Here is a 12,836-nt window from a genome sequence, read left to right as displayed (position 1 = left end):
CAACAAATATGATTGAGATTGAAATATCTTGTGTTTAGAGTTGATTGGTTGCCATTGATGATTGTGTAACTATTAACACTTAGAAAATTCAATCGTAGTCAATTCAGCTGTGCACACTTTCCGATTTTTACAATTTTCAGTGTCATTACTTCCAAAAATGTACTGTCTTTAGGTTTATATCTCAGAGCTGCCATACGTTTCCAAGAATGGATATCAGGAGTATCTATATTTGAAACATCATTTGAACAAAAACAGACTATACTCGTATGAAACCAAGTTACAAAGTAACACAGAGCACATACTGTATTGTACAGTACAGATTTGAACTAACGTTGGAATGTGATTTGTACTATTGAAGTTTTCATGAATTGATTTTTTTCAATCAGAAGTCAAAGATAGATATATACTTCTTGTACAGAGAAGACATGCAATGTTATCGTCTGGGTGGACACAAATTCACATTTCTCAGCATCAAAACGGAGTTATTGGTGAACAATTTTTAGATCTTAGCATAGTCTATCAGGCAATGCAATGCAATATTGGCTGAACAAATCAATATTTTTTAGAGATTAGAAAATGAGTAACATACCTTCTCTATATAAAAAATATGTATTCTCCATGATTAAATATTGTAATATGAAAATGTGTAGAATAACTTGTAGTTGGCAGGAATTAAGTTTATCAGTTTAGTTAAGTTAGTATCAGTTTAAATTTTTTAAATGAGGGCATTTTGAGTCTTAATTGTTAGAGATTAAGTTATAGAGAAGACTTGTTTGATAACTTCGCCTTCTAAATGTGTTTTGAAATATGATACTTGACTGAACTTTTCTTCATTGAACAAGTTTATTCAAAGTAGTGTATATATATGTTTTTTTTTAAACACTGTGCAGCAGTAGATCTTGTTTTAAAGGCTCATGTAAGTTGTGTTGTGTAGTGTTCATCGCAGAAGGTGGCCCTGAGTGCCTGATGAGCAATGAAGAGAAGATTCAAGAGTGTTTAAACTCCACCTTTTCCCATTACATCCCTCAGGAGGCGACGGATAACCAGAACGATCTGCCGCAGTTCAGGCTGGGTCAGACAGAGTGCGGGTGAGTTTGGCTTAGATTCTATTACTAAGCATCAATCTAAATTGTCAAAGTTTTCAGTATACCTTCGGATTAATTACAAAATTATTAACTTAGTTATTTTTCTCTCTTCAACATTGATATTTGTCAGTGTATGATTTTAATACATAACGATATTGTTACGAACATTTTCAGTTGTTAAAAAGTTACAAACATTACAATTAGTTTTGAAGCTGGAATCTGGTTCTTTCCCGAAGTGGATCTCTACAATAACACAAAGGTGAACAGGGTTAAGTAAACAAATCAACCAGTATGGTATGCCAGAATTAAGAACCTTACAGTTTGAGCTTAATAAATATATGATTCTCAAGTCTGTCGAGGTACAGTCATAAGCAAGGAAGTCCAGTCCACTTTAGTACTGCACTGGAAGCGTAAGAGCAATGTGTTAAGACTATAAGATTCATTTATAACAGAAATAAAAGTTTTTTAAATGTATGAATTATATTAAAAATTCTTGGAACAGTTGAAAATAATCTTAAACTAGTTGTAGTTTGTAACAGCAACTGGTTCCCAATGAAATTCCTATTTTTGGAACAGGTCCTTTCAAAATCAAAGGTTTCATGAAGACAATTCCACAAATAATGGTTTATCTGTATCAGATGTGGTTTTTGTGATACTTTTTGTCACTTCCTCCAGGTGGTATATTCCTGTCATCCTTCTTACTTGGTTTATGTGCTGTTCCACCCTTTCTCCCTTTGGAAAAGACCACTGGTAACTTTACTATGAGCATTTTCCTTAGGAATATCCATATCCACTTTTTTTAGTTGACCTGCCTAACTCAGGTTTTGCTGGGGTATACTATTCTTCAACTTTCATCCCTTGAGCACCAACTACTTCTTGTGATGCTGTAGGCTTCTGTTTCCTCTTATCCTCCTTTCTGGGGTTGTCCCTTTTAATTTTTGGTCTTTCTCTTTTAGTCTAAGCTGGCTTTTTCCAAACTTGTAATTGATCCATGAACTCTCTTTCTCAAGTTTGTTCACAGAAGCACGTCACTTGCCATAGTTAGAGCAGACTTACACTTGTAATTTTTGCGGAGAATATTCCATTCAGCTGCCGACAATCCCTTTTTATGAGCCTTTACATAATACAGGCTAATCCCATCCTCATTTAAAGTATTGATTTGGATTAAGTAAGGCTCTATCTGACCTTTTCTCTGAAACCCTTATATCTATTTTGCTTGGTCCAAATTTTGATGCTTGCTAGGGATGAATTCACCCTTTGCTTCCTCATCTACATTTGGTGAACTTTAGTTTTATGAACATCCAAATGTTACCTTCCTCTCATACATATGAACAAAGAAAGCAGAGTCCAATCATGCAGGCGGAGATTTGGACTCTCTCTAAGTTCTAATCTGTCAATTAAACTGTGAAATGCTGTAGTCCACCACTTCTATATAATTATGTACTTTGTAAATAGCTGCTCTCAACAATCAACTGCAACTTTTCACCTTCTCTGATCATATAGACTTGTCATGTACTCTCGTGAAACTCATGCAGCACTCATAACTCTGGCGTTCCATGGCTCATATGCCTTAACCTTTTCCGCTCATATGGCGCTGTATAGCGCCCAAAAATTATTTCAAGGATGCTCATAAAGCACTATATTTGTATACTAAATGTTAATATACAAAATTTTTTGTTTTTATTATGATGACCTTAAATATTCTCGAACTCATAAGATTTAAGTAGATACTGGTGGAAATTAAAACTGCACCTTTTTAGAAATATTCAGGTTTATTAAATCAATCCAAATTTCAATTATTAACCTTGTATTCCACCAATGAAATGTTTTGCACAATAGTTTAAAATTACTACTTCCTTAGGCAAGGCACTTTCGATTTAACATGGACTCACTGTCCTCCAAATACGTGTGTATAAAATATAAAATAAAATAATAATCTTGAATAAATTTGTATGAAATAAAATAAATAGGCTTCTTCTCAAAACTAATAAAATAAAAATTATAAACTTCTTTAAAATAAAATTCTCAAACAAATCTAAACAGTTCTCAACAGGAATTTTTCACAAGTTCCTACAGGATATGGTGCAGCACCTGCAGCTCTTAATTTTAACTAGAATCCCTATAATTTCAATTAAATTTTTACGTTTGACTTTAAATAAATAACTCCTTTACAATTTAGATATATATTAGTCCACACTCAACAGAATTTGATCGTTAATTTCAAATTTCAATTCCAATTTCAAATTAATTCACTTCTTAAATTTTCAAATTTCAAATTTAGAAAAAATTTAATAATTCAGTCAAAAGTACTTAGCTCTTTGGTCGTGAAGGTCTTGGAGTTTGGTATTAAAATAATCTATACCAACGGATCCTACGCCCGACACTACTTTTAAACTCGCACTAAAGACTTTACTCTATCGCTTCTCAACTCGGAATGGAAGCAGAGCGTGTTTTCTCGGCCTGCACCGACTACGCTCCTGTTCCTGCAGGCCTGTTTGAATCTCTCTCAACGCAGGTTCGCCGCCTAACAAAAGATTGAGTCCACTGTAGACTATTGTTTAGCATTCACTGCCATCAAGTCAGGTCTAGACCAGATTCCAAGCGCGTCGTGCCTGCCGCTGGATTACAATATAAATTTACTATTTTTTATTCCCTATCCATTTACAATTCTAAAATAAAATTTTATTTATTAATTTTTTTTATTTTTATCTAAAGTATACCATGTAATTGGTATAATAATATTACCATTATGCAAACCCATAAACTGCTGCAGTCTAGGAGCCAGAATCCAAACTTGGAGTAGTAATATTGTTTGTTAGATGCAGAACTATATCTTCTAGCACTATCTATATCTACGCTCAGTATTATTGATTTTTGTTGTCTCTGAATAAACAAATACAAAATGCCATGCTGACAGCTGCTTATCACATGATTCACATCCTCCTATGTTTATTTCTCACTGCACTTATCTCTCTGTGTTATTGAGGTTTTTAACTTATGTTTACAATTTGTTCATTAAATAAATAAGTACAAGTTTCACAAATATTTTTGTATGTATTCCAAAAAAGTTTGACAAACTTATATTTTACGTTAATAAAAGTTTTTTTACTATACATAGGCCAAATAAAATGTGTATCTATTTAACCCTCTACAGGTCTTTATAAAAGGTGAGCAACTTTCATAAACCATTAAAAAAGCTATATATTTAATTTTTGGAAAGTAACAGTAAACTAATGTCAAGTTAAATAAAACATTTTGTTTGTAATAGACATTTGTTTGGTTGTTGATTTTTTTCAACTGATATCAAATTCAAATTCAAAATTTTTTTTTATTCAGATATGTAACAGAGTTTTATTATTGGTAGCAAATTAAAAACAAAGAGCTGTTTAATTAAACAACTAGCAACTAGAAGTGTATCCATGTTAAAATCACTCAAAACAATTATTACATGGATGCAAGGGTGAAAATGTTTGTGACATGACCCTTGTTTTTTTTCCCTTTTTTTGTTTTTTTTCTCTTAGGACAAGAAACTTATACATTGCAATTAGTCCTATAAGAACCTTTTTTTTCCTTCCTGAGGGAAACGGACAGATTGTCCCCGCGCTTAGTCCTAAAAGGACCTTTGCTTCCCTTACTTTAATTTTGTGTCCTCAAAGTCCGAGGCTTTTGCAAAAACCAATCAGATTTGGGGGCTCCTGTTCTCTGATTTCCTTGGGGCTGAGGAGATATGCTCCCAGGAATTTATTCAGAGTTTCTAAGATGGCAGGACAATCTAACCAAATATGTTCTGCTCATTCCTCCTCTTCTCCACAGAGTATACACTCGTTAGTCTGGCTAAGGCCTACCCTCATAAAATGTTTCCTTAGGGGGCCATGTCCTGTCTACATTCCTAATATTAGTCTTATATCCTCCTTATTCTGATCTAAGAAAGCTGACCACTCTTTAACGTAAGGAGAGATAAGTATTTTGGATAGTCTTAATCCTGAGACTCTACTCCCAATTAATATTTCTTATCCTCTTTTCCCAGTGTTTGACCAGAGCTTTACTGTTTACTGTATAAGAACCTTAGAGCTGCTTCCGGAGTGACAGGATATTCAGGATGGGTAAGGTTAGAGGATAGGGGCCGCCTCCTATCGAGGTCCATGAGTAAGAATTAGGGCACTAAATCTCAAAGTCATGCCTCCCCGGAAGAAGGGGAGATCAGCTCTGAACCAGCCTCTCCAGTCAAAGTAGGCAGGGGGTGGCAGACCCTTGTTGAGGCTAGCAAGAACCTCTGAGGTTAGGGAACAAACCCCACCAACTCCAACAGTCATCTCCTGCAGTAGAGTAGACCTATCGAATTGCCCTTGAACCCCAAAATCTGGATATTTGCGATTAGTGATGTGCCGCTCTTGGACATCATAAGTTTGGCCAGAATTAAGTGACACATAGGTTTTTGCTATGTCTAGTGCAGTGGCGTAGCTACCTTAGGTGGCGGTGCGGAAGTTGGTAGTGTCACCCCATCGAAAGTAAAAAGCAATAAATTTTATGTGATAAAGGTCATGGATCATTTATTATTTATAATATTGAAGAAATAGCAAACAATAATAATTAAGACAGAAAAGGAATTGTTATACAATTAAAATTTCTTCTTTCTAGCTTTGACAGCTGCAAACTCAGCAATAATAATTTCATCGAAATTTATATTTGGTATTGCCTCGTGTTCGATGGCTAATATACCAAGATTGCTAAGCCGCGATTGGGTCATTATTGCCTGCGAATAGTTTTTTATTAATTTTAATCTACTGAAACTCCTCTCACACGAAGCTACGGACACGCAAACCGTCATTAACAATTTCAGTGTAATCATAAGATTAGGAAGAGATTCTGTAAAATCCCATTCTACAATAAACTTTAAAAAATCTAGAGACACCCAATCAGTAACCTTAACATTAGCGGCTTTTAAGTGTCTTCGCAGTCTTGGTATCTCCAAAAGTAATTCGGTTTCTGAGACCTCATCATAAAAACCAGTAAATTTAGATGTAACTAATTTCAGTTCTTCAGTATTCGCCAAAAGCAAAGCATTAGTTTGTACAATCTCGAACAATGAAGCTACATATTGAAGACTTCGATCTTGTTTGAAGTTCAACTCTGAATTGGTCAAGACATTCCAACATATATTTTTGAAGTCCCTCTTTCAGTGTTCTGCATCGCTGGCCATCTCACCAACCATCTGTTATTTATGCTGAAGTCGTTTTTTTGTTGGAATATCGTAGTCTTCTGATTTTGTTGTTGAAATGTCTATTGCCTCTTCCACGATGTGATCCCGTTTTTCTTCGATATAAAAACGAAGTACCTCTATTTTTGTAGCAGTTTGAACAACAGTCAAGCCTTTACTTTGCGATGCAATCTGTGCAGCATTTATTTCCCGAAGAACATCATACCAGAAGAAAATATAACATAAAAAAGTGTAATTGCACACTGCAGACATGAGGTTTTTTCTTTCTATTATCACTATAGAATAATACACGTTTAACAATTCACGCCAACCAAACACAACACACTTCACGAAACAAATGAGAAATGTTGCAACTGAAACGTCAAAGACCGCGAGTATGGGACGGGGAATCCCCTATGACGTCAGGCTCTTTTGCTGGAATCCCCGAATTATACAGAGCTGAGAATTATACAGAATTAGTGCTAGTGGAGGAATCCCCGAAAAAGAAATTTTTGTGCTAGCGATTTATTTTTTGTTTGTTTGTAACCGGCCCGCCCCCGCCGCCCCCCCTTTGCGACGCCACTGGTCCAGTGGTAGGTTCAACTGAAAGGTTGAATCTTTCAGCCAGAAGTGATCCCTGCTGGGTTGACATGAAAGGGTTAGTGACACTCAGTAAACATTGTGAAGATGAAATAGTTTAAATCGCACTTCTGGCTTTGTAACACTTAGGAATGTGACTTAGTCCTACTCAGTAGTAGGAGTAATGATTACTTAAATCAAAATCATGCGCCTCACAAAGACTTTTAGCCAAGATTTTAAGATGATGACTGACCACAGACAGGATGCTGACATGAAAATCAGATGGCTGCGAGAAGACTTTCTAGCAATGGAAATCGCCCTACTAACCATAAATTATTTTATTGTGCCATTAAACAATATTACATGAATTAAACCGGGTCATTTGACATTTAAACCAACAATTATAATTAAAATTAAGAAATAAAATAAAAATAAAAAAAATATAATTAATTCAACATAAACGTTAAAATAAAAAATTGACATTAAAATGTGTAAATATGAAATTCAACAAGATGAAATCAAGCAGGCATTATTCTCAATTGGCCGTTGTTCTCAAAATATTCGCATATTGTTGATGTGATTTTCTAATAACAAATGCTTAACAGTTTTTTTTTTAATACTGCTTGTGGTAACTCTTGGATTGAAACTGGTAGCCTATTAAAAAACTTTATTCCAGTAACAGGAAAGCAATTTTGTGTTCTGCTTAATCTATGGTAAGGTACATCCAGCATTAACTTATTTCTGACATTGTAAGTATTTTTCATATCTCTGATTGAGTACTTGAGGTCGTTATCTCTAATGTCACATAAGTAGACAAAAATTACAAGTTAACAACGTCATAATCGTTAGACTATCTAAAGCTTGATACCATATGAAATATAACTAAAAAAAAGCATAGTATGTTTAATTTTTCATGACCAATAAGAATAAGGTGTTGAGTTTTATTAACATTTAATGCCATACAGTTGGTTTTAAACCACTTCGCATCTTCCTTAAAACTAATCTCTATTAAATTCTGAGCTGAAATTAAATCTTGTTTGGTTGCTACTAACATTGAGTCATCTGCAAACAAGATAGTCTTGAGTTGATACATGACAAGGAAGGTGAAGATTTCCAGAAGATTGTCCAGGATACTAATCAGAGCTAAAAATAATGTTAGATAAAAGGGCTACAATAATTAAGATCTTATTATAGCCTTCTATCCTCTCCACTTATTTTGCACTAAATTCTAGCTTGTATTTTCTTATAATCCTTATTGTGTTTTCTTTGCAATATTTGCTTTGATTCCATATAATTTATTTTTGCTTCCAAGCTTTTTTTGTGGTTTTTACAACCTTATCTGTTCTGTTTATCACATTTGGTTGCTCCATATTCAGTACGGTAGGTAGGTGTGCTCATTTCAAAGTAATCTGTTTCAGAGATGTGACGAAAGCACAGCAGTGCATTGTGGGTCACCTGGAGAAGTGTACGGACCCGACACCAGCCAACATCGTCAACAGCCTGATGTCCTATGTGCGTAAGGTGACACCGTGCCACCAGTATGAACGATCGACCAGTCGCGCAGGTCTGACAACCGTCAATAGTGTTCTAGCGTTCGTAGCAGCTGCCTTACTATTGACTAAATTCCACTAAGAGGTTTCATTGATGTATAAATAACTTAAATGCTCAGATGTTTCAAATGTCACTATCTTGTTTAAATTGTTTTTCTTTTGCTGATTCATGTACGGTTGATTTACGTGAATAATTATTGTAAAACAGAGTCAAACTCTGACACTTGTGATGTCAAAAAATGGTTTAGTTTTAAGTCAGACTAAGGGTAATACATCGGTAATTATTCTATTTGTACTCGACCATACTACACCACATGAGTAAATGTGTATTAAATTCAATTTCTTTACAGTATTTTTTTATTTTGCTCAAGTTAAATGATTTATTGTGAAAATAAATTATTAGCGATACATATAATAACTTAGTTGAAACAGAGTTTAAGTAATACGTGAAGCTGTAACTTAAACTATAAATATTTTTATTTATAGAATAAAACTATTTTTCTTATTGTACTTAAAATTAAACTCAACCAAATTATTTATTTTCAAAGTTATATTTTGTTTCGGTGCTGTCACATCCTTGATGTAGATGTAATAATTATGTAAAATCTGGATGCATATAAACCAGTGTAAACTAAATTAATATCAAGTAAAGTAAATAAATGAAATTTAGAAATTATTTAAAGGATCATACCACCTATTTTAGTTTCGTATTGTTATATAAAATATATTTGGAACACCAGTAACAGTCAATGTCCTTTCACTTTGTATCTACATTCCATGACTATTTTTATTTTATTTTTCAAGGTTTTGCTGTAGTTTAATATTTGTTTAATGTAACAAATTATAAAGATGTAGGTATTTAATTTGTTTTAAAAAGATATTTATATGTTTAAAAGACATTAGCTATAATTTTTATTGCTTTAGTTTTGTTTGGTTAAGTATAACATGTTTTTATACTATAATACTTTTCCTTTTCAATTCTCATTCCACACAAAATTGTTTCTTTAAAAAATGTGGTTGTTAAGATTGTAAATTTTGCAGCTAATATCAAAACAATGAATCGTGTGCAACTAATTTGTGTTTAACAACACTTTTTTGTTCACATACTTTCCACATTATTAGTTACATCGACTTAGTAAATGTGTTTAGGAATAATTTTTCAAGTTAGTCTTGTAGGCCAGAAGGATTCATTTGGACTTCAGGGTACTAGAACAGTTTGTATTATTTAAAATTGCTTTCTATAAAATGTGTAAATTTAGAACAAATTCCGTTAAAAGTTTTTGGCTATATTAACGATAATTCTAATGTCTATATAAGATTTTGTAAACTAAACCAGCATTGAATTCTTGTGTTATCGTTGGTATTTATTCAGGCTGATAGTATTCATATAATATGCAGTTTAAAAATAATATTTATATTTCAATATAATATTAATTCTTTAGTGTTCAAAATATAAGAAATGCTTTTCTTTTTCATTTATGTTTAGGTCATATTTGCATTTTAAGTTGTGTTATCATAATTTGGACAAACATGAAAGAAAGATAGTGGTATATTTTACAACTAGAAATCCCCTAATGCAGTTATAATCTTTGCCACAGAATTATCAAGCAGCTATTGGGTATGAGTTAGATATGATGTACATTTAGTTTGTATGTTAACTGTCTTAGGTGAACTAATTAATCAAAAACTAAAGATTGTTCCATATGAGAATTTAACTGTGATATAGGTAACTTTAACTAAAGTTCTGTAATATGCAAATCACATAGATTGGTATACACTCATTCTTTCCGTATTCCGACGATGAACGATACAAATAAATATTATATACTGGTGGCCATATTGAGTTTGGCTCCAGAGAAGTACAAAGTTACACTTCAAAAACATGTACAATCTTATTTTTAGTCGTAAAATTATTAAAGATGTTTCATTTTTAAGATACGATTAACCCTGAAACTGGCAGTCATTCAGTTTTGAACGACACGGACCGCCGCTGTAGTGGTAGTCGTTAAAAATTGAACAAATGATTAATTTGTTATATAACATTTAACATCAAGTTTAGTGATGATATTTAGGTATCATTGAAACAACAAAGAGTTCTTTCTCAGCACAAAACACTTTTTTTTGTTCTTATTCTCCCCTATAAATGTTAATTGTGATGTTTTGTAGTAGCCGTTCTCGTTTGCATTATAACCGCAAATTCTTGTAATTCTCGCAAATTTGATTATTAATTACGTGAAAAATGAAAAACATAGTTGTTTGATTGTGTGAGTGACGAGATATTATCATATCATTGTTTATTTTTATTTCAACTTATTTAAGTTTCAGTGTTTTGCCAGTAAGCGTATGAAAGAATTGTTTTGAACCTAACCCATTTGAAATAGGCCTAAGTTGGTGTAAATAGCTTCTCATTCAAATTTTGTGTTGTACAAACCCTATATAACTATATATTTTCTGAAACTAGATTTTTTTTATGTTTTGGAATTATTACTTTCCAACTGTATATTAGTTTGCTATGCATGGTCCCTCTATGATAACGTAAATTAAATTATTCAGTTTCATCTACTGTGAAAAATATGTATATCAATTAATTATATATATATTAGTATGTTTCATTATTCTACATATATTATTGATTAAAACAAACAATAATATTACAAAAACTGTATTTGAAGTGTAGAGATAATTTACAATAAGTGCTCGTAAACTGACAAAAAATAGCCTGTCAGTACAGGATTTTTAGATCCCTGCTCCAGGGTTAATCCAATAATAAATAATAAATTGTTAAAATATTTAACATGTATATTTTTTACAGGAAAAAATAAAAATTAACTAATAAGGTTTTTTACCAGCACCACTCGTATTTTTATGCCGTTTTAATAATTGGTTAACTTAATGTTATTTTGAAATTTTACAGACTAAATTAGTTTTGTATATTTGTATTTTTAATCAGAGAGTGTACATACTAACTATGTTTAAATAAACATGAATTTGTGAAATTGTAAAAACATTTTATTATTGATCGAATGAACATTCATTAGTCATTACCTTAAAATTTATATTCTACATTGGATAATTACTCTACATATAAACCCTTCCACAGTATAATTTTACAGATTAAGATACCAATACTTCATATAACTAAAATTAATACTATAATGCAATATAGACATGGGCTGTTAGTTGCTTGTTTCAGTAAACCGATTTCACAATACTTCTAACTGCTTGTATTGTTGTTAAAACTGTGTTAGAAATACAATTTTAAGGGATTTTTAAAAAGTGCAAACAATCAAAATTCAATTCTTTGAGAGCCCTTAGAAAAAACACAAGAATCAAGGAACCCACAATATGTAGGTCATTATCAATCCAAATATTTTATTGCAACTGCCAAGCCCCTTATGGTATCGTCAAACTTAAATTAACTATTATATTTAATTGTCAATACATTTTCATTGTTGTTATAAAACTCACATGAATATGTACAAATAATTACACAATCAGATTTAATTTAAAATGCAGGCTGAAATAACCCAAAATGTTCAAGACCATCCACCATTACCATTATACCAACAGTTTGAAATCAAATATAAATTATTACAGTCAATATGCATTTTTGCTAAAAACAAATTTTGTCCCAAATGTTTTTTGTCAATGACAAATTACCAATGGTTACGTAGCCGAGAGAACATATGTGACTGCTCCGTAGATAGTACTTTTGAGTGATTCTATCCTTCTTGGTGATGGTTTGGAAGTTATTTCAAGTATTGGTCTATAGGTTATATTAGATAGGACTTCTTAGATCTAACATCGGCTTTTGTAACTTTAATCTAAACAACAACAAAAACGAAATATTATATTTTTGTACTATTTTTAACTTATATTTGGATGATATTATATTCTTAATTTGTTATAAATGTACTTATATAAGTCTTTTGTTTGTATCTTAGTAATAAGAAATATGGTGTGGTAGAGTTTAGTGTTTTCAGTGCTCTCTAATTAATTGATTTTTAAAGTTGTATCATGAGTTATATTTACTGTACACTTGTTAATTAATATTGCGTTCCTACTAAACAATACTCTATTCCTTTTAGTTTCCATGATAAAAATAGGCTACTGTTATAACTTGTACTTCTAATAATAATAATATACATTCTTTACTATTTTTTACGCTATTGTTACCAGATTTTTATATTTACCTATACTACTTTTAAGTACAATGTTCTGCTATTGTGATAAATATACATAATTGTTAAATGTTTTATGTCACATAATTCCTATTTATACCATAGGATAAACATATTTATTATTTGTTTTTAAAGAATATTTTTTATACAGACAGATGATATATTTTCTTTCATATATTTTTATCTAATGCAATATCAAATCGTATGCCAATAAAGTGTTATATTTTTCCATAATGTTTGTTAT

General features: G+C 31.9%; 1 protein-coding gene across 2 annotated transcripts in view; it reads left to right on the top strand.

Annotated features, from left to right (window-relative positions):
- Positions 1–12,826, top strand: part of LOC124366090 (27 kDa hemolymph protein-like) — a 28,823-nt gene extending 15,997 nt beyond the window's left edge. For both annotated transcript variants that reach the window (XM_046822339.1, XM_046822338.1), the window contains exons 5-6: positions 935–1,088; positions 8,280–12,826. In XM_046822339.1, the coding sequence (XP_046678295.1) occupies positions 935–1,088; positions 8,280–8,493 (368 nt within the window). In that variant the 3' untranslated portion in view covers positions 8,494–12,826. The remainder of the gene's footprint in view (positions 1–934; positions 1,089–8,279) is intronic.
- The last annotated feature ends 10 nt before the right edge of the window (positions 12,827–12,836 follow it).

This window comes from Homalodisca vitripennis, chromosome 7 (assembly GCF_021130785.1).
Source record: "Homalodisca vitripennis isolate AUS2020 chromosome 7, UT_GWSS_2.1, whole genome shotgun sequence".
Lineage (NCBI taxonomy): Eukaryota > Metazoa > Arthropoda > Insecta > Hemiptera > Cicadellidae > Homalodisca > Homalodisca vitripennis.
Note: the sequence above shows the minus strand (reverse complement) of the source record. Positions and strands in the feature narration are given on the sequence as shown.